Source organism: Salvelinus sp. IW2-2015, linkage group LG20 (assembly GCF_002910315.2).
Source record: "Salvelinus sp. IW2-2015 linkage group LG20, ASM291031v2, whole genome shotgun sequence".
Classification (NCBI taxonomy): Eukaryota; Metazoa; Chordata; class Actinopteri; order Salmoniformes; family Salmonidae; genus Salvelinus; species Salvelinus sp. IW2-2015.
This window is the reverse complement of record NC_036860.1, coordinates 18,963,938-18,983,974: the sequence shown is the minus strand read 5'-3', so window position 1 is coordinate 18,983,974 and position 20,037 is coordinate 18,963,938. Positions and strand designations below refer to the sequence as shown.

General features: G+C 42.4%; 1 protein-coding gene across 3 annotated transcripts in view; it reads right to left on the bottom strand.

Annotated features, from left to right (window-relative positions):
* p2rx1 (purinergic receptor P2X, ligand-gated ion channel, 1) overlaps positions 1-20,037 on the bottom strand; it is a 43,395-nt gene that overhangs the window by 10,618 nt on the left and 12,740 nt on the right. For all 3 annotated transcript variants that reach the window (XR_002879525.3, XM_024012133.3, XM_024012134.3), the window contains exons 2-8: positions 17,709-17,853; positions 12,998-13,069; positions 12,518-12,590; positions 6,422-6,512; positions 6,093-6,173; positions 961-1,102; positions 463-608 (exon numbers count right to left, since the gene is read on the bottom strand). Coding sequence is in view for 2 of the 3 variants with exons in the window: in XM_024012133.3 (XP_023867901.1) it covers positions 463-608; positions 961-1,102; positions 6,093-6,173; positions 6,422-6,512; positions 12,518-12,590; positions 12,998-13,069; positions 17,709-17,853 (750 nt within the window). In the remaining variant the exon portion in view is untranslated. The remainder of the gene's footprint in view (positions 1-462; positions 609-960; positions 1,103-6,092; positions 6,174-6,421; positions 6,513-12,517; positions 12,591-12,997; positions 13,070-17,708; positions 17,854-20,037) is intronic.

The following is a 20,037-nucleotide window of genomic DNA, read 5'->3' as shown; positions in this document are numbered from 1 at the left end:
AAGCACAAAATGTAAACATTTGGGCAGCCTCTAGGCTCGTGTTTTAATCAGATCTGTATTTCTCTCTCTTCTGCCTTTTACATGACCTTAGCCATGCAACTAAGAGTACTCTGTATAATGAATACAGCGTACTCTTCTTAGTCACATGGCTAACAAGACCCCTTTCTAAGTGTTTTTCTTTCACCTATTCAAAATTCAGAACAGGCTTTTCGATTTACAATAAGAAAGGGGACCTTACCAGAAAAGTCAATAAATACTTCAGTATTGTTGCAGATGTTTTTTTTTTCCTGATTTATTGAGATAGGACTGTGAAGATGAGACAGGAAACGTAGGCAAGATTGCGAGTCAGAAAGGCAGTGAGTCAGATTCAAACCCACACCGAAGATGGGATAAAGTTGTACCAGAGTCTGCAGCACTAACCGCAGGACCACACAGGACACACATGGCAGATGCTTTATTTACCGGAAGTTGTATCCAACAGACGCTCTAGCCATGTCTGTCTCATTGGGATTTCCATAGAGACCGTGGAAGGTGTAGATCGGTTTACACTCTGACTGGTCATAGTCCAGGTTACAGGTCCAGTCAATGACGATACCAATCGCCCCGCCCTGTCACATAACAATCAGTACAAAACATCCAGTCAATGAGGGTACAACTAACCCCAAACAACACAATACTACGCCATCAACATTGCCAATCAATGGAGGTACCAATAACACCTAAGTGAAAAAGGAGTCTCCAGACACTTAAATCAGAAGCAATTTGTGTTTCTACTAATCTTTCCCTCGGTAATGACCTTCGTCAGAGCATACCTCGTTACCAATAACACCACCATCGATCAATGACTCAACAATAAATACCAACACTATGATCACCAACACCGAACACACAGCCATCCCATGGATTGACAGGTGCTTGTAAACCTGCTTCACTCATAAATAGTATAGCATTATTGCTCACCATTTTGGCTATGGTGGCGAAGTTGAAGCCAGACAGCTGTACCAAGTCACCCAGTCTGAAAATGGGACACAGTGGGGACGTTGTCGGGTCATACACACAACTCTTGATGTACTGATTGTCGATACCTTCTACAAGGTTACTCCTGGGAAGGGAATGGGAAGAGATTATTGTTAAAAAGATGACAAGTTTATATCTTACTGTACTAGTTATTTAACTACATATATATTTGAATCAAGATCACATTTGGGATACTACTTGCCTAAACATGAATGGATCTGGTAATTATATCACTCCTACCACTACTAGCTGTCACATACCATCGCCATCCATATTCAATGCATTACATACACAATATAGTGAATTTGGAAAGTATTACGGCCCCTTGACTTTTTCCACATTTTGTTATGTTACAGCCTTATTCTAAAATGGATCAAATTTGATTAAAAGCGTCTCTGCACAGCTATTTTCAGGTCTCTCCGAGAGATCGCGTTCAAGTCCGGGCTCTGGCTGGGCCACTCAAGGACATTCAGAGACTTGAACCGGAGCCATTCCTGCATTGTCTTGGCTGTGTGCTTAGGGTCGTTGTCCTGTTGGAAGGTGAACCTTTGCCCCAGTCTGAGGTCCTGAGGTTTTCATCAAGGATCTCTATGTACTTTGCTCCGTTCATCTTTGCCTCGATCTTGACTAGTCTCCCAGTCCCTGCCTCTGAAAAACATCCCCACAGTATGATGGTGCCATGTTTCCTCCAGACGTGACGCTTGGCATTCAGGCCAAATAGTTCAATCTTGGTTTCATCAGACCAGAGAATCTTGTTTCTTATGGTCTGAAAGTCCTTTATGTGCCTTTTGGCAAACTCCAAGCGGGCTGTCATGTACCCTTTACTGAGGAGTGGCTTCCGTCTGGCCACTCTACCATAAAGGCCTGATTGGTGGAGTGCGGCAGAGATGGTTGTCCTTCTGGAAGGTTCTCCCATCTCCACAGAGGACCTCTGGAGCTCTGTCAGAGTGACCATCGCATTCTTGGTCACCTCCCTGACCCTTCTCCTCCGATTGCTCAGTTTGATTGGGTGGCCAGCTCTAGGAAGAGTCTTGGTGGTTCTTCCATTTAARAATTGTGTAGGCCACTGTGTTCTTGGGGACCTTCAATGCTGCAGAAATGTTTTGGTAAACTTCCCCAGATCTGTGCCCCGACACAATCCTGTCTCTGAGCTCTACGGACAATTCCGTCGTCCTCATGGCTTGGTTTTTGCTCTGACGTGCACTATCAACTGTTGGACCTTATATAGACAGGTGTGTGCCTTTCCACATCATGTCCAATCAATTTAATTTACCACAGGTGGACTCCAATCAAGTTGTAGAAACATCTGGATGATCAATGGAAACAGGATGCACCTGAGCTCAATTTCGAGTCTCATAGCAAAGAGTCTGAATACTTATGTCAGGTATTTCATTTAAAAAAAAATGTAAATGTGCAAACGTTTCTTAAAAACCTGTTTTCGCTTTGTCATTATGGGATATTGTGTGTAGATTGCTGGAAAAAAATCATTAATTTTAGAAAAAGGCTGTAAYGTAACAAAATGTAGAAAAAGTCAAGGGGTCTGAATACTTTCCGAAGGCACTGTATATGTGTGATGTAATACATTTATACAACGAGTGGATCTAATCCTTGACACTGATTTGTTAAAACCGCATTCCAGACAGTGTCTATTCCACAAGTTACCACTGGCTAAAGCTATGACTTTGAAATGCCTATTACTCTGTTCCATCTCACTGTGAAATCCACTGTCTCATCAGCCCAGTCAGACAACTTATAAAGTTGATATCCACTGTAAAAAAGCATCTCGACATTATCTAGCAATTGGTTTTCAATAGCGGAGATTTGTATAAACCTTACTGTCTGTCTCTCTGACRTTTGCAACATTGTTTCAGTATTGAACTTCGATCTCCAGCTTTCCCATAGTAATGGGAAAATGTAGAGGTGGGAGTTGGGATGAGACAGACAGCCAGGCAACTTTTCTCAGCCAGTCGAAAATATGAACCAGCATAATTTTGATGGATAAATACAAAGAAATGTCAATAGAAAACAGGTAAAACAAAACAAAGTGCAGCTAGTTTGCAGTCTTTCCAGCTTCAGTTTTAAGTGACTGTACTAGCTGTGTTGTTGGCTAGCTCCTCTGAAACAAGTGTCCTGACGAGAGAACACATTTTCTATGCCAGGTGAAATCGCGCATCATTAGCTCATTGTTATGGATGTATCAAAATGCTGTAAATTGGCACTAGAAAACAGCTTAAACAAATGCAAATGCAGATATTTTGTTGTTATTCTAATTGCACTGTTAGACGTGACCGTAAGTTAGCCGTAGTTGGCTAACTAACAAGCAAGGGATAACAACGTTGCCAGTATGGTAATAGAACGACTGGGTCGAGTCCATAGATGCAGAACAAAAAGACTTAACGACTGGGTCATGACTCTGGCAACCGAACCGATAGAACGAACAACCAGCCGGCTTGGGTAGCAAACCTAGATTTGTGTCGGGACTATGAAATAGTATGAATAATTACAGCAAAATAACATTCTTAAGCCGGCGCACAATTGGCCCAGCGTTTGGCCGGCCTGGATTTCCTTGTTCCATCGCGCTCTAGCGACTCCTTGTGGTGGGTCGGGCRCCTGCAAGCTGACTTCGGTCGCCAGCTGGACGGTGTTTCCTCCGACACATTGGTTCGGCTGGCTTCCGAGCTGTGTGTCATGAAGCAGTTCGGCTTGGCAGGGTCGTGTTTCGGAGGACGCATAGCTCTCAACCTTCACCTCTCCCGAGTCCGTAGGGGAGTTGCAGCAATGGGACAAGACTGTAACTACCAATTGGATATCACGAAAAAGGGGTGTAATGTAAATCATTATATGAATAATGTATTTTGTTGTTGTTGTACTTTTACCCACCTGTTGTATAAATGTATTACATCACACGTTTACAGAGTCTTCGAAAAGTATTCAGACCCCTTGACTTTTTCCACATTTATTACATTGCAGCCTTAAAAATTCTCAGCAATCTACACACAATACTCCATTATAACAAAGCAAAAACAGTTTTTTTGAAATGTTTGCACATTTATTCAAAATAAAAAACATAAATACCTTATATGTAAGTATTCAGACCCTTTGCTATGAGACTTGAAATTGAGCTCAGTTGCATCCGCTTTCCATTGATCATCCTTGAGATGTTTCTACAACTTCATGGGAGTACAATATACTGTACTCTATTGTACTATACTCTACTTTTCTTTACTGTACTGTACTCCTGTATTGTATCGTACTGTTCTCTACTGTGCCTACTCACTGTATTGTACTATTCAAACTTGTGAAACATACATCTATAATAGGTTCAGATTTCGTCCAATTGGGTCCGTCTGTGGACATTAACATCAAGGCCAGGGTGGACTGACCAAATTTCAACTACTTTTCAACGTCCATGGACGTCTGGTGTCGTTTGGTGCTCAGTGGTTGAGGATGCTGTATATAGTAAATGGAAAGAGGGGGGGGGGGCTCATGGGTAGGTGTCAGTAAGAGCTGGGAGAGGTGACATTAACTTGAAAGTGAGTGAGAAAGACAGAGAGGGAGAGGTTGTCCAGACTCAGACGGTTTTAACACTCTTGCTTTGACCATCAGACAACAGAAAGAGAAAKAAAACAGTTTTGAGATGAAAAGTATGCCAGTGGAAGAGAGGACAGTAGCAGGTGACCCAACTGTGGTTTGTGACTATTATGATTTTGGTAACGGAATTACAAGGCAAAAGGTAATATTTCTTAAACTTAGAGAAGCCAATCAATGTCTCCAAAGCGAAATATGTGTTTATTAGTTGGCAGGAATCTTTACGTCAACATTATTGTGTTTCGATGTATTTCTAAGGCCCCTTATCCATCTGTTTATCCAGAAATGTTTACGATGGAAAATGGTTGAAAAATGTATCTATGCCTTTGTAACGATGTGCGCTGAGAGTTGGGAAGCAAGTTCAGGGAGTGAGTGTTTTAATAAATAAACACAACATAATAAGAAACATGAACGCACAGACATGACACAGGAACAGAAACAATAACGCCTGGGGAAGGAATCAAAGGGAGTGACATATATAGGGAAGGTAATCAAGGAAGTGATGGAGTCCAGGTGAGTCTGAAGACGCGCAGGTGCACGTAACAATGGTGACAGGTGTGTGCCATAACGAGCAGCCTGGTGACCTAGAGGCCGGAGAGGGAGCACACGTGACAGCCTTCTTTCCCATATAGTCTCTTAGCTTTCATTTGAAACCCAAATTGATATGCCCCTATGAACTTTTTAATCCTTATTTTACCAGGTAAGTTGACTGATAACACATTCTCCTTTACAGCAACGACCTGTGGAATAGTTACATGGAGAGGAAGGGGGATGAATGAGCCAATTGGAAGCTGGGGATGATTAGGTTGGGATTTAGCCAGGAAACCGGGGTTAACACCCCTACTCTTACAATAAGTGCCATAGGATCTTTAGTGACCACAGAGAGTCAGGACACCCATTTAGCATCCTATCCAAAAGACAGTACCTTACACAGGGCAATGTCCTCAATCACTGCCCTGGGGAATTGGGAAATGTTTATGGGGACCAGAGGAAAGAGTGCCTACTACTGGCCCTCCAACACTTCCAGCAGCATATGGTCTCCCATCTAGGGACCGACCGGACCAACCCTGCTTAGGTTCAGAGGCAAGCCAGCAGTAGGATGCAGGGTGGTCCTATTTGATGGACATGCCCATATGATATTAATCTATGCTCTTCTCATGATCACTTGCCTCTCGTGGTCCTAGGAGAGTTGTGCCCTGCTCCTGCTCTGACCTGTGCTCCTGACTTCAGCAGCTCTCAGGGAAGAGAAAGGGGAGAACCGTCTTTATGTTGTTGCTATGGTAATTGGGCCGTATATTGTAAGGCAGGATCATGTAGGTTGAGTGAGACAGATACCACCTGCATCATGTGCAAATACTACAGATCTCAGGAGAAAAACCAACTTTTTTATGCTTTTATGAGTGTAACAGACTAAACCATAGTGACTTTCCTCATACTAATAGAAGGTTATGAAAATATATACACTGTATCAAAAAGGGGTCACTCACCTCTTAACACCATATGCTGGAAAGGTGACAGAGTTTTTGATGAACAGTGTGTGGTTCTCTGCCGACATCAAAAGTGCGGGACTGCACGGAAAACAGTAGAACATAGAAAACGAAGACAAAAAAGCATTAACACATCAAACACACATAGACATACAGAGAGGTCATCATAGAAAATGGATGGAGACCATTTTCCTTTCATAAAATGCTTACAAATCACTTGGTTCAGTTCAAAGTAACATTCAGTACATATAACTTATAACAAGTAATAAATKATTATAGCTACAGGCTTTATGTAAAGTGTTAACATCATTTTCAGTGATCCTACATACTCTGGGATTTTGCGGTCATCTTCCACAGGGCACCAGGCTACAACCTCACACGTCTTGGTTGTGTTCCCCACACACTTCCCCGTCATATGTCCTTGGGGTGGACGGTGGAGGGGGGCAGCGAGACATTGACATGGAGAAAAGACACGTGAGGGATATAGATTTTCAACATGAAGTACGCATGAGTATGAGTCCTTCACAGAAACAGAATTAACGTTTCTACGTCCACTTCATTTTCTTAAAATCTTATCTAAAATGTATCTCATTACAGAACACCAAAGGAAACTGTTAAGAGAGCAAAAAGAGTGCTGAGATATCTCTTTTATATCTCTCTGATCTGAAAAGTATAATTTCCTTCTRCATGAAAAACATTGAAGCTGATGTGGTTCTGAGAGGTTGAAAGGGCTTAGATATAACCCATGGGCATATTGGGACAGTTACAAAATACAGAGMCAACCCTTTCAACTTCCTACGTTATATAGGTTCATCATTCTACTGTATAGGCTTATTAGATTGGCTCCTACTACTCCCTATGTGTCTGCTAATCTGTCTGCCTATGTCTCTGACTGTGCTAATGACTTATGACTGTGTCGATTGCATTTGTCTGCGAGTTAATGGTTCAAATCAAATGTTATTAGTCACATGCGCCAAATACAACAGGTGAAATGCTTACTTACAAGCCCCTAACCAACAATGCAGTTTAAAAAAATAAGAAGAAGAAATAAAAGGAACAAGTAATTAAAGAGCAGCAGTAAAATAACAATAGCGAGACTATATATRGAGGGTACCTGTACAGAGTCAATGTGCGGGGGCACCGGTTAGTCGAGGTTATTGAGGGAATATGTACAGTTGAAGTCGGAAGTTTACATACACTTAGGTTGGAGTCATTAAAACTAATTTTTCAACCACTCCACAAATGTCTTGTTAACAAACTATAGTTTTGGCAAGTCGGTTAGGACATCTACTTTGTGCATGACACAAGTAATTTTTCCACAATTTGTTTACAGACAGATTATTTCACTTATAATTCACTGTTATCAATTCCAGTGGGTCAGAAGTTTACATACACTAAGTTGACTGTGCCTTTAAACAGTTCGGAAAATTCCAGAAAATGATGTCATGGCTTTAGAAGCTTCTGATAGGCTAATTGACATAATTTGAGTCAATTGGAGGTGTACTGTGGATGTATTTCAAGGCCGACCTTCAAACTCAGTGCCTCTTTGCTTGACATCATGGGAAAATCTAAATATATCAGCCAAGACCTCAGAAAACATTTGTGAACCTCCACAAGTCTGGTTCATCCTTGGGAGCAATTTCCAAATGCCTGAAGATGCCACGTTCATCTTACAAACAATAGTACGCAAGTATAAACACCATTTGATCACACAGCTGTCATACCGCTCAGGAAGTTGACGTGTTCTGTCTCCTAGAGATGAACGTACTTTGGTGCGAAAACTGCAAATCAATCCCAGAACAACAGCAAAGGATGCTGGAGGAAACAGGTACAAAAGTATCTATATCCACAGTAAAACAAGTCCATATCGAGATAACCTGAAAGACCGCTCAGCAAGGAAGAAGCCACTGCTCCAAAACCGCCATAAAAAAAGCCAGACTACGGTTTGCAACTGCACATGGGGACAAAGATCATACTTTTTGGGAAATGCCCTCTGGTCCGATGAAACAAAAATAGAACTGTTTGGCCATATGACCATCATTATGTTTGGAGGAAAAATGGGGACGCTTGCAAGCCGAGAGCACCATCCCAACCGTGAAGCCCGGGGGTGGCAACATCATGTTGTGGGGGTGCTTTGCGGCAGGAGGGAATGGTGCACTTCACAAAATAGATGGCATCATGAGGTAGGAAATTTTGTAGATATATTTGAAGCAACATCTCAAGACATCAGTCAGGAAGTTAAAGCTTGGTCGCAAATGGGTTTCCAAATGGACAATGACCCCAAGCATACTTCCAAAGTTGTGGAAAAATGGCTTAAGGACAACAAGGTCAAGGTATTGGAGTGGCCATCACAAAGCCCTGACCTCAATCCTATACTGAAAAAGCGTGTGCGAGCAAGGGGACCTACAAACCTGACTCAGTTACACCAGCTCTGTCAGGAGGAATGGGCCAAAATTCACCCAACTTATTGTGGGAAGCTTGTGGAAGGCTACCCGAAACGTTTGACCCAAGTTAAACAATTTAAAGGCAATGCTACCAAATACTAGTTGAGTGTTTGTAAACTTCTGACCCACTGGGGAATGTGATGATCAATCTCTACTATTATTCTGACATTTCACATTCTTAAAATAAAGAGGTGAACCTAACTGACCTAAGACACGGAATTGTTACTAGGATTAAATATCAGAAATTGTGAAAAACKGAGTTTAAATGTATGTGGCTAAGGTGTATGTAAACTTCCGACTTCAACTGTACATGTAGGTAGAGTTATTAGAGTGACTGTGCATAGATAATAACAGAGAGTAGCAGCAGCGTAAAAGAGAGGGTGGCCAATGCAAATAGTCCGGGTAGCCATTTGATTAGATGTTCAGAAGTCTTATGGCTTGGGGGTAGAAGCTGTTTAGAAGCCTCTTAGACCTAGACTTGGCACTCCGGTACCGCTTGCCGTGCGGTAGCAGAGAGAACAGTCTATGACTAGGGTGGCTGGATTCTTTGACGATTTTTAGGTCCTTCCTCTGACACCGCCTGATATAGAGGTCCYGGATGGCAGGAAGCTTGGCCCCAGTGATGTACTGGGCCGTACGCTCTACCCTTTGTTGTGCCATGCGGTTGGAGGCCGAGCAGTTCCCATACCAGGCGGTGATGCAACCCATCAGGATGCTCTTGATGGTGCATCTGTAAAACCTTTTGAGGATCTGAGAACCCATGCCAAATCTTTTCAGTCTCCTGAGGGGAATAGGTCTCTTCACGACTGTATTTGTGTGCTTGGACCATGTTAGTTTGTTGGTGATATGGACACCAAGGAACTTGATGCTCTCAACCTGCTCCACTACAGCCCCGTCAATGAGAATGGGGGCGTGCTCGGTACTCTTTTTCCTGTAGTCCACAATCATCTCCTTTGTCTTGATCTGTAACGCTTGTCGTCTGGAGGAGAAGAAGAGGACCAAGGTGCAGCGTGGTAAGTGTTCATATTCTTTAATCCAATACGCAACACTAAACAAAACAACAAACACGACAAACGAACAGTCCTGAAAGGTGAAACAAACACTAAACAGGAAACAACCACCCACAACAGGCTACCTAAATATGGCTCCCAATCAGAGACAACGATAGACAACTGCCTCTGATTGGGAGCCACACCAGGCCAAACACACAGAAACAGAAAACCTAGACCTACAACATAGAATACCCAGACATAGAATACCCAGACATAGAATACCCACCCAGATCACACCCTGGCCAAACTAAAAATAGAAACATACAAAGCAATATACGGTCAGGSCGTGACATGATCACATTGAGGGAGAGATCGATGTCTTGGCACCACACGGCCAGGTCTCTGACGTCTTCCTTAAAGGCTGTCTCGTCATTGTCGGTGATCAGGCCTAGCACTGTTATGTCATCGGCAAACTTAATGATGGTGTTGGAGTCGTGCCTGGCCGTGCAGTCATGAGTGAACAGGGATTACAGGAGGGGACTGAGCACTCACCCCTGAGGGGCCCCTGTGTTGAGGCTCAGCGTTGTGGATGTGTTGTTACCTACCCTTACCACCTGGGGGTGGCTCATCAGGAAGTCTAGGATCCAGTTGCAGAGGGAGGTGTTTAGTCCCAGGGTTCTTAGCTTATTGATGAGCTTTGAGGGCACTATGGTTTTGAACGCTGAGCTGTAGTCAATGAATAGCATTGCCTACAACTCAGTGTTAGGTGTTCCCTTTGCCCAGGTGGGAAAGGGCAGTGTGGAGTGCAATAGAGATTGCATCATCTGTGTATCTGTTAGGGCGGTATGCAAATTGGAGTGGGTCTAGGGATTCTGAGATAATGGTGTCGATGTGAGCCATTACCAGCCTTTCAAATCACTTCATGGCTACAGATGTGAGTGCTACGGGTCAGTAGTCATTTAGGTAGGTTACCTTAGTGTTCTTGGGCACAGGGACTATGGTGGTCTGCTTAAAACATGTTGGTATTACAGACTCGGACAGGGAGAGGTTGAAAATGTCAGTGAAGACACTTTGCCAGTTGGTCAGCGCATGCATGTTTCAGTGTTATTTGCCTCAAAGCGAGCATAGAAGTAGTTTAGCTCGTCTGAAAGGCTTGTGTCACTGGGCAGCTCTCGGCTGTGCTTCCCTTTGTAGTCTGTAATGGTTTGCAAGCCCTGCCACATCCGACRAGCGTCGAAGCCGGTGTAATACGATTCGATCTTAGTCCTGTATTGACGCTTTGCCTATTTGATGGTTCGTTGGAGGGCATAGCGGGATTTCTTATAAGCTTTCGGGTTAGTGTCCCGCTCCTTGAAAGCGGCGGTTCTAGCCTTTAGCTCAGTGCGGATTTTGCCTGTAATCCATGGCTTCTAGTTGAGGTATGTACGTACGGTCACTGTGGGGACGACTTCATCGATGCACTTATTGATGAAGCTAATGACTGATATATTGTACTCCTCAATGCCATCGGAAGAATCCCGGAACATGTTCCAGTCTGTGCTAGCAAAACAGTCCTGTAGCTTAGCATCTGCTTCATCTCACCACTTTTTTATTTACCGAGTCACTGTTTTCATTTTTGTTTGTAAGCAGGAAACAAGAGGATAGAATTATGGTCAGATTCGCCAAATGGAGGGCGAGGGAGAGCTTTGTACGAGTCTCTGTGTATGGAGTAAAGGTGGTCTAGAGTTTTTTCCCCCTCTAGTTGCACATTTAACATCCTGATAGARATTTGGTAAAACGGATTTAAGTTTGCCTGCATTAAAGTCCCTGGCCACTAGGAGCGCTGCCTCTGGATGAGCATTTTCCTGTTTGCTTATGGCGGAATACAGYTCATTGAGTGCGGTCTTAGTGCCAGCATCAGTCTGTGGTGGTATGTAGACAGCTACGTAAAATACAGATGAAAACTCTCTAGGTATGCGAACAATACCTCAAGACTTCCTAAGATATCGTGCACCGGCTGTTATTTCCAAATATACATAGTCCGCCACCCCTTGTTGTACCAGATGCCGCTGTTCTATCCTGCCGATAGAGCGTATAACCAGCCAGCTGCATGTTGATAATGTCGTCGTTCAGCCATGACTCCATGAAGCATAAGATATTACAGTTTTTAATGTCCCGTTGGTAGTTTAATCTTCCGCGTAGGTCGTCGATTTTATTTAGCTTGTGGAACGGAAGGCAGTGGTTGTGTGCATGTATGCATAATATGTGTGTGTGGGACTCTGTTTGCATGCTTTAATAGAATGGTGAGCCAAGGCGCTCAACCACCCTGCGTCATGTTGCTAAGAACATGGAAAGTTGTTGATCTGAAATCAAGCATACTTTTTCTTCATGACTTTGGGCAGGGAAACAATGATGATACAACCTGAACACTTATCTCCCTGACAAGGTTTTTGCTCTCTGACAAGTGAAATCGTGTGCCATTTTAATTTATGTTAAACAACACCTGATTTTGATTACAAGTMATTAGAATCCAATACATACAGTAGTAATAATTGAACAACGTAAGGGATAGACTACGAAGGACTGTGCATTCTTTTCACTGAACTCACAACCCTTTGTTGTTTATCCCTTATTGTAGTTATAGATGGCCAGTGTGAGTAGGCAGGTAGGGAGGGTTGTGGTAGTGGCAGTGAAGAATGGTTAGCTTGGCTAGGTAGGTAGTGAAGAGGGTTAGTTAGTGCAGTGTTTCTCAACCTTTTTTATACCAGGGACGGACAAGCTATGGCCCTCTTGTGTCAGCGACTGGCAAACTATACCTCTTCCTCCTTTGGGGGACAACCTGCTAGCACTGTAGAACTGACTATATTAGTGTTCAGTTAACCATCTCAGGAACCGGCCAGGACCGGCCAGCAATGTGCCATGAACCAACGCTGGTCCACGGACCAGAAGTTGAGAAACACTAAATAAGTGAGTGGGACTGTGTCACACTGCCATGCCGTCAGGAGTTTACCATGTCCTGTACGTTCTGTTATCCCTATTTCACAGTCTGAGTCGGAGTTGCAGAGATACCTGGGTTCTGCGAGCTGAAACACAGGAAGGAGTTAGAGTCAATGGGTAACTGTTGTTGTTGTTGTTGTTGTTGTTGTGTGTGTGTGTGTGTGTGTGTGTGTGGTGTGTGTGTGTGTGTGTGTGTGTGGTGTGTGTGTGTGTGTGTGTGTGTGTGTGTGTGTGTGTGTGTGTGTGTGTGTGTGTGTGTGTGTGTGAGCTAAACATGATAAAATATGACAACAAAGGACATAATTTGTTAAGACCACATATTCCTGATTGATAATCTCTGTGCAAATGTATTTAATCTCACAATGAAAGTAGATGAGCTGATATGATGGACTTTACATTTAGCTTTAGTATTTATGAAAATGAATTAATATCAGAAAGATATACAAAGAGATACAGAAAATCCAATAAATACTTTTGAGATGAGTTGACATACCTCAGGACATTTTCCCATTTTCTGACCTTTGGTTATAATGTAGTTGGTCATCACCACAAAAGATGAGTCTCCCTAAGGTGTGTGAGAGAGAGAAGAGAAGAGAAGAGAAGAGAAGAGAAGAGAAGAGAAGAGAAGAGAAGAGAAGAGAAGAGAAGAGAAGAGAAGAGAAGAGAAGAGAAGAGAAGAGAAGAGAAGAGAAGAGAAGAGAAGAGAAGAGAGAGAGAGAGAAAAGCCCCATTTACACCTGATCTAACTTGCGTCCTTTGTTCTTATCTTGTCCACATTCTGATTGTGCCCACATTTTTAGACAGGTGTAGACAATCAAAATACACATTGTGATCCGATTGTGATCAGATCATCCTTTCCACATCCAGAGGTAGTCAGATACGCATTGTGTCTGGATATCTTACAAGTGTAGACAGGTCTGGACAGAAAAACGATTTAAATCTTCGTTATTTAGTCCTCTAAAATCATTGACAGGTTGTAACATTGACTTATTACATCAATATGTCTTAATACAATAAATAAATAAATATTATTTTGAAATAATACCTGTGAAATAATTTGCATAAAGGAAGGAACCAGGAAATGCAGACACAGTGGAGAGATAACAGAAACATTTCTGGAAATGTGGGCACAATCATAATGTATACTAGATCAGGACAAAGGACACATGTTAGCACCATGTAAAAACAGGGCTGGAGAGACAGAGACACAGAGAGATTATAATTGTATCTTTAAATGTGACAATCATACAGTTTAAAGCCATTTGTTTTTCTTTAGTATTATAGTCACTATTCTTATTGTTGTCGCTTTTGTTTTCATAATTATTATTGTATCACTTTGCTTTGGCAACATTGACCTTGTTATTAAGCATATCGAATTATTTGAATTTGACCTGTATATATAACGATCCCCCGTCCATTCCCTATGGGAACAACCAGGTCTGCTACCGGATATAGTTTTACCTGTAAATGTCATCACGTCAGAAGGTCATGAGGTAAAATCAGTTGTCTTGTAAAATGTTATTACCTTTCACAGACCTGCAGGTCATCTCTCCACGTTATGTGACAAACCTTTTGTCGCTGTTGTTTTTGTAACAGATCTATAGCCCCCGACATGCAACAGAACTACTGAATTACATGAAGGTGCAGTCGAATAGCCCTGGTCTAAGGGACGTTTTCATGTTCTAGTAATTGCATTTCTATGACCCTCGCTCTCCTGTTTCATTCTATTGGCCCTCTCTCGAGTCTCGACCAGGATGTCGTTCATGTTAATGTAAACTAACTCATATGTAGAGGCCATATAAAGCACAGGACTTGTGGCCCTGAATTAATAAGGACTGGTACTGGAGCCTTCCTGCCTGGGTAACAGCATTAGATGGCATCAGACCTAGGTTCAAATACTATTTGACGCCATTTAGCTCTGCTTGATTGGCACTTTATCTGTGCTTGATTGAGCTTCCCTGTTGCAATGGAATCAACAACAAAGTCTAACATCTCCAAAGTACAAACCCCGGCCACCTGACACTCCARGCAGGCTAAAGTAAACACTCAAAGTATTTGAAAKATCTTAAATAGTATTTCAACACAGGTCTGGATGGCATGGCATTGTGTAATTCGGTCACACGATGCTAAGTCACTGACTGTGACCACTTCGGGAAGTGGTTATTATCATGCAAAGACAGATGTTATTGCATCGATTCCAGTCAATGTTATGGCAGTACCACAATGGCATCTAATTGATAATGCAGTTAGAGTCAATATAATTTCTYTGTAGATGAATGTTATTAAGACATGTCTGTGTAGTTACAGTAGTACAAGACAGCTTTTACTACTACTATTAATACTACTACTACTATAAAACTGCTCAATATACTGCCTATTTCAATATCTAGAAAATAAATACCTTTTGGTGTAATACAATGTTGAATCACTAAATCAATACTGTATAACCAGTATCAATTACATTGTTTTGGAAATCACCATGAGACTCAGGTAAATACCTTGAATAAGTTAACATATACCATATATTATATATTATGACATTTTCAATGTCCCTGATTGAGTCTGTAATACCAACATGTTTCAAGCAGACCACTATAGTCCCTGTGCCCAAGAACACAAAGGCAACCTGCCTAAATAACTACAGACCTGTAGCACTGACGTCCGTAGCCATGAAGTGCTTTGAAAGGTTGGTAATGTGTCACGACTTACGCCGAAGTCGGTCCCTCTCCTTGTTCAGGCGGCGCTCGGCAGTCGACGTCACCGGCCTTCTAGCCATCGCCGATCCACTTTTCATTTTCCATTTGTTTTGTCTTTGTCTTACACACCTGGTTTCAAACCCCCAATTACCTGTTCATTATTTAACCCTCTGTTCCCCCATGTTTGTTTGTGAGTGATTGTTTCTATGTAGGTAGGTCCGTTATTGTGGGCTCTGTTTTTAAATATGTTTATTTACTCTTATCTGCTGTCCTGCGCCTGACTCCTATACACCAGCTACACATAGACCTCCTGACATAATGGCTCACATCAACACCATTATCCTAGAAACCCTAGACCCACTCTAATTTGCATACCGCCCAAACAGATTCACAGATGATGCAATCTCTATTGCACTCCACACTGCCCTTTCCCACCTGGACAAAAGGAACACTTATGTGAGAATGCTATTCATTGACTACAGCTCAGCATTCAACACCATAGTACCCTCAAAGCTCATCACTAAGCTAAGGATCCTGGGACTAAAGACCTCCCTCTGCAACTGKATCCTGGACTTCCTGACGGGCCGCCCCCAGGTGGTGAGGGTAGGTAGCAACACATCTGCCACACTGATCCTCAACACTGGAGCTCTCCAGGGGTGCGTGCTCAGTCCCCTCCTGTACTCCCTGTTCACCCACGACTGCATGGCCAGGCATGACTCCAACACCATCATTGAGTTTGCAGACGACACAACAGTGGTGTGCCTGATCACCGACAACGACGAGACAGCCTATAGGGAGGAGGTCAGAGACCTGGCCAGGTGGTGCCAGAATAACAACCTATCCCTCAATGTGACCAAGACTAGGGAGATGATTGTGGACAACAGGAAAAGGAGGACCGAGCACGCCCCCATTCTCATCGACGGGGCTGTAGTGGAGCAGGTAGAGAGCTTCAAGTTCCTTGGTGTCCACATCAACAACAAACTAGAATGGTCCAAACACACCAAGACAGTCGTGAAGAGGGCACGACAAAGCCTATTCAGGACCTCTACACCAGGACCTCTACACCTATCCAGGACCTCTACACCAGGTGGTGTCAGAGGAAGGCCCTAAAAATTGTCAAAGACCCCAGCCACCCCAGTCATAGATTGTTCTCTCTACTACCGCATGACAAGCGGTACCGGAGTGCCAAGTCAAGAACAAAAAGGCTTCTCAATAGTTTTTACCCCCAAGCCATAAGACTCCTGAACAGGAAAATCAAATGGCTTCCCGGACTATTTGCAGTGTYCCCCCCCCAACCCCTCTTTTACACTGCTGCTACTCTCTGTTTATCATATATGCATAGTCACTTTAACTATACATTCATGTACATACTACCTCAATTGGGCCGACCAACCAGTGCTCCTGTACATTGGCTAACCAGGCTATCTGCATTGTGTCCCGCCACCCGCCACCCGCCAACCCCTCTTTTACGCTACTGCTACTCACTGTTCATCATATATGCATAGTCACTTTAACCTTATCTACATGTACATACTACCTCAATCAGCCTGACTAACCGGTGTCTGTATGTAGCCTCGCTACTGTATATAGCCTGTCTTTTTACTGTTGTTTTATTTCTTTACTTACCTATTGTTCACCTAATACCTTTTTTGCACTATTGGTTAGAGCCTGTAAGTAAGCATTTCACTGTATTCGGCGCTGTTGTATTCAGCGCACGTGACAARTAAACTTTGATTTGATATATTATGATAACAGACAAGGTCATCTTCAGGTAAATACCTTGAATAAGTTAACAGATACCATATATTATGATAACAGACAAGGTAATCTTCAGGTAAATACCTTGAATAAGTTAACAGATCACAGGCTGTATAATCTTGTGACCTTCTTGCTGTTTTTGGTAATTGATCTCCTTACTCCTAACCATCAGTCAAACTGGTTGGTTCTGAATTAAATAGACCCATCATGGCCACACCCCTCAGAGTAAACAGTAGTGTCTTCTTTGTATCTCTTTATTATTGTCACGGTCAACATGAGCTGACTACACTTAGGCAAACAATGTCACTGGGTTTACAGAGACTCTCCTGCTTGTCTCTGTATTTGCCTAATGTGTGTGCGGGATCAGGATGCGTGCAAAGGAGCCACTGATGAAAGTTAGGTACAGTTTCACTCACACCTGTGTGTTGACAATGATATCACGATACCACAGTTCATCTTCTTCACCTTCTTCATGTCCTCCTCCTTTTCCTCCTTCTTCTTCTTCTTCAATCTGTCAGACACCATCTGTCTGACTTCCCTGCATGAACCTCGCTGTAGTACTTTATTACGCATTACTATTGCACTAGTATTACAGCACACTGGTAGATGTACTGTGAGGCTCAGTTCCTAGAGGGTGTAATGATATGTGACCTTTCAGGTCATTCATTCAGTTTCTCATTCATTACAGTACTAGTGTTGTTCGTCCACACTCAGCCACCTGTTCAAGAAAGATATTAGCCAATGACCCACCTGTTCAGGGAAGACGTAGTCGACCATGTCCCAGACCCTCTCCTCTCCATCCACCATGGTGTAGCCCACCCCTTTCATCTTAGTAAAGACAGAACTCACGGCCGTGTCTGTCGACTGGTAGCCTTTCTCATAGATAAACACCCAACTGGATGGAGCAGAGGACACAGAGGATACCATAAATCAATCAATAGATCAATCAAATGTATTTATAACACCCAAACAGTTGTCTCAAAGTGCTTTACAGTAACCCGGCCTAGACCCTAAAAAGCAAGCAGAAGCACAGTGGTGAGGGAAAAGTCTCTAGCAGTCAGAAACCTTGAGAGGAACCAGACTAGGGATTTCAGCATCTGAGATATGAAACCACAGGCAAGGGCAAAGATCCATGAGTATTGCCAGCATTTCTAGACAAAAAACCCTAGACAGGCGAAAAAACATATATCACCCTTGTCACACCCTGACCTAACCAAAAATAATAAAGAAAACAAAGAATACTAAGGTCAGGGCGTGACACCTACAACACTACATCCCTATTTTGTTTATCTCTCTCYCTCATGACGAGCAACCCCATGATGGTAACAGGGAAAATTTGAGTATCATGTAGTATCCTAAACCTAGCGATGTTACATTGAGCTGAGTGAATGGAATACGAATGACAGTCATCCAATATGCTGTAATAGAAATAAGGCCATGCTCAGAAGAAAATGTGTCCTCCCTCATAACCGTCAACCGCCACTGACATTTATAGATTAAGTTATGTGGAAAAAGGAACTTCTGTCACGGGCAAAGAAATTCAAAAGGRGTGATGATATTAATTAATAATAATTTTGAGCCAAATGTGCAAACTGTCCAAACAGATCCGCAAGGAAGGTGGATCCTTTTGAATATGCTATTGAACGATAAACATATTTGGATAATTAATCTATRTGGTCCAAATAAGGTTGATCCACACTTTAAAAAAAAGATTTATAACAATCTATTGAGCTCACAAGCAACAAACGATCCTATTATTATGGTGGGAGATTATAACACGGTTTTAAGTACTTCAATGGACCACAAAGGAAATCACACTACAAACTATCACCCGTATGCACTTAAGGAGATAACAAATATTATGGGCACATTGAACCTGGTGGATACATAGAGGCTAACAAACCCGGACCTAGTGAGATATACTGTACAACAAATATTATGGGCACATTAGACCTGGTGGATACATAGAGGCTAACAAACCCGGACCTAGTGAGATATACTGTACAACAAATATTATGGGCACATTAGACCTGGTGGATACATAGAGGCTAACAAACCCAGACATAGTGAGATATACTGTACATGGAGGAGGCTTAATCAATATTATTATTATTATTATTATATTATATTATTATTATTAATCAAGCTAGTTTCATTCTCACTGGCACCAAAAGTTTAAAATAAAGTGTTGATAGGAGACAGAATGCGATCGAACCATCATCTAATTGGCCTCCACATAACTCTTACAGATTTTCGTAGTGAATAAGGTGCCATTTGGGACACTGCCATAGATTTCCAGACACCAAGGGAGTGAATGCATAGAATGTTAAGAGGTGGGATGGAATGAATGGAATGTATGACAATGAAATTATTACGTAGTGTTACATGCACATTTATCTGCACACACGGGTGAATARACCTTACCTATATACCAGGTTATTAACCTATTTGGGTTCGTATTGAGCTTGAAGGCTGAGTCTGACATGCCTGTTACTGTATMTCTGTGTAGCTGATAAGTAAGGGACTTCCTTGGACAGCCTTTTTAATAGTAGCACTATCTGTCTGTCTGTCAGTCTCAACCTACCTTCTCCAGAATGATGGACACCAGCTTGTGAGCAAGAGAATTAACAGGTAAGTAGATGATGTCATAGGGCTATACGTATGTACGCTGGTATAATATAAAAGGACATATAAAACAAGTACAGATGTTATATAAATGACATATAAAGTAATAACCCCCTGGCATCAAGCCCCAGAAACAGGATGTTACACACATCTACAACTCCCTGCCACTGCCTTACAGCTAAAGTCACAAGTGTCGCACACACACACAGCATTGTTTGGCTGTAATTAAACTTTAAAGAATTAAAGAACCTGGTACGTTTCAACTGGATGTTTCTGTCAAGCTATGACTACAAATCCTATCGCTGTAGTTGTTTCTGAATTAGAATTAAAGTCCTCATAGAGAGAACAGTAAGAACAGCCACATTAGAAGAAACCAAAGCGTGAAATGAGGAAAAGCATTTTCCACCAGAACAATCTAAGAAAGATCTGTATCTGTTCTGTGTCCCAAGGCCTG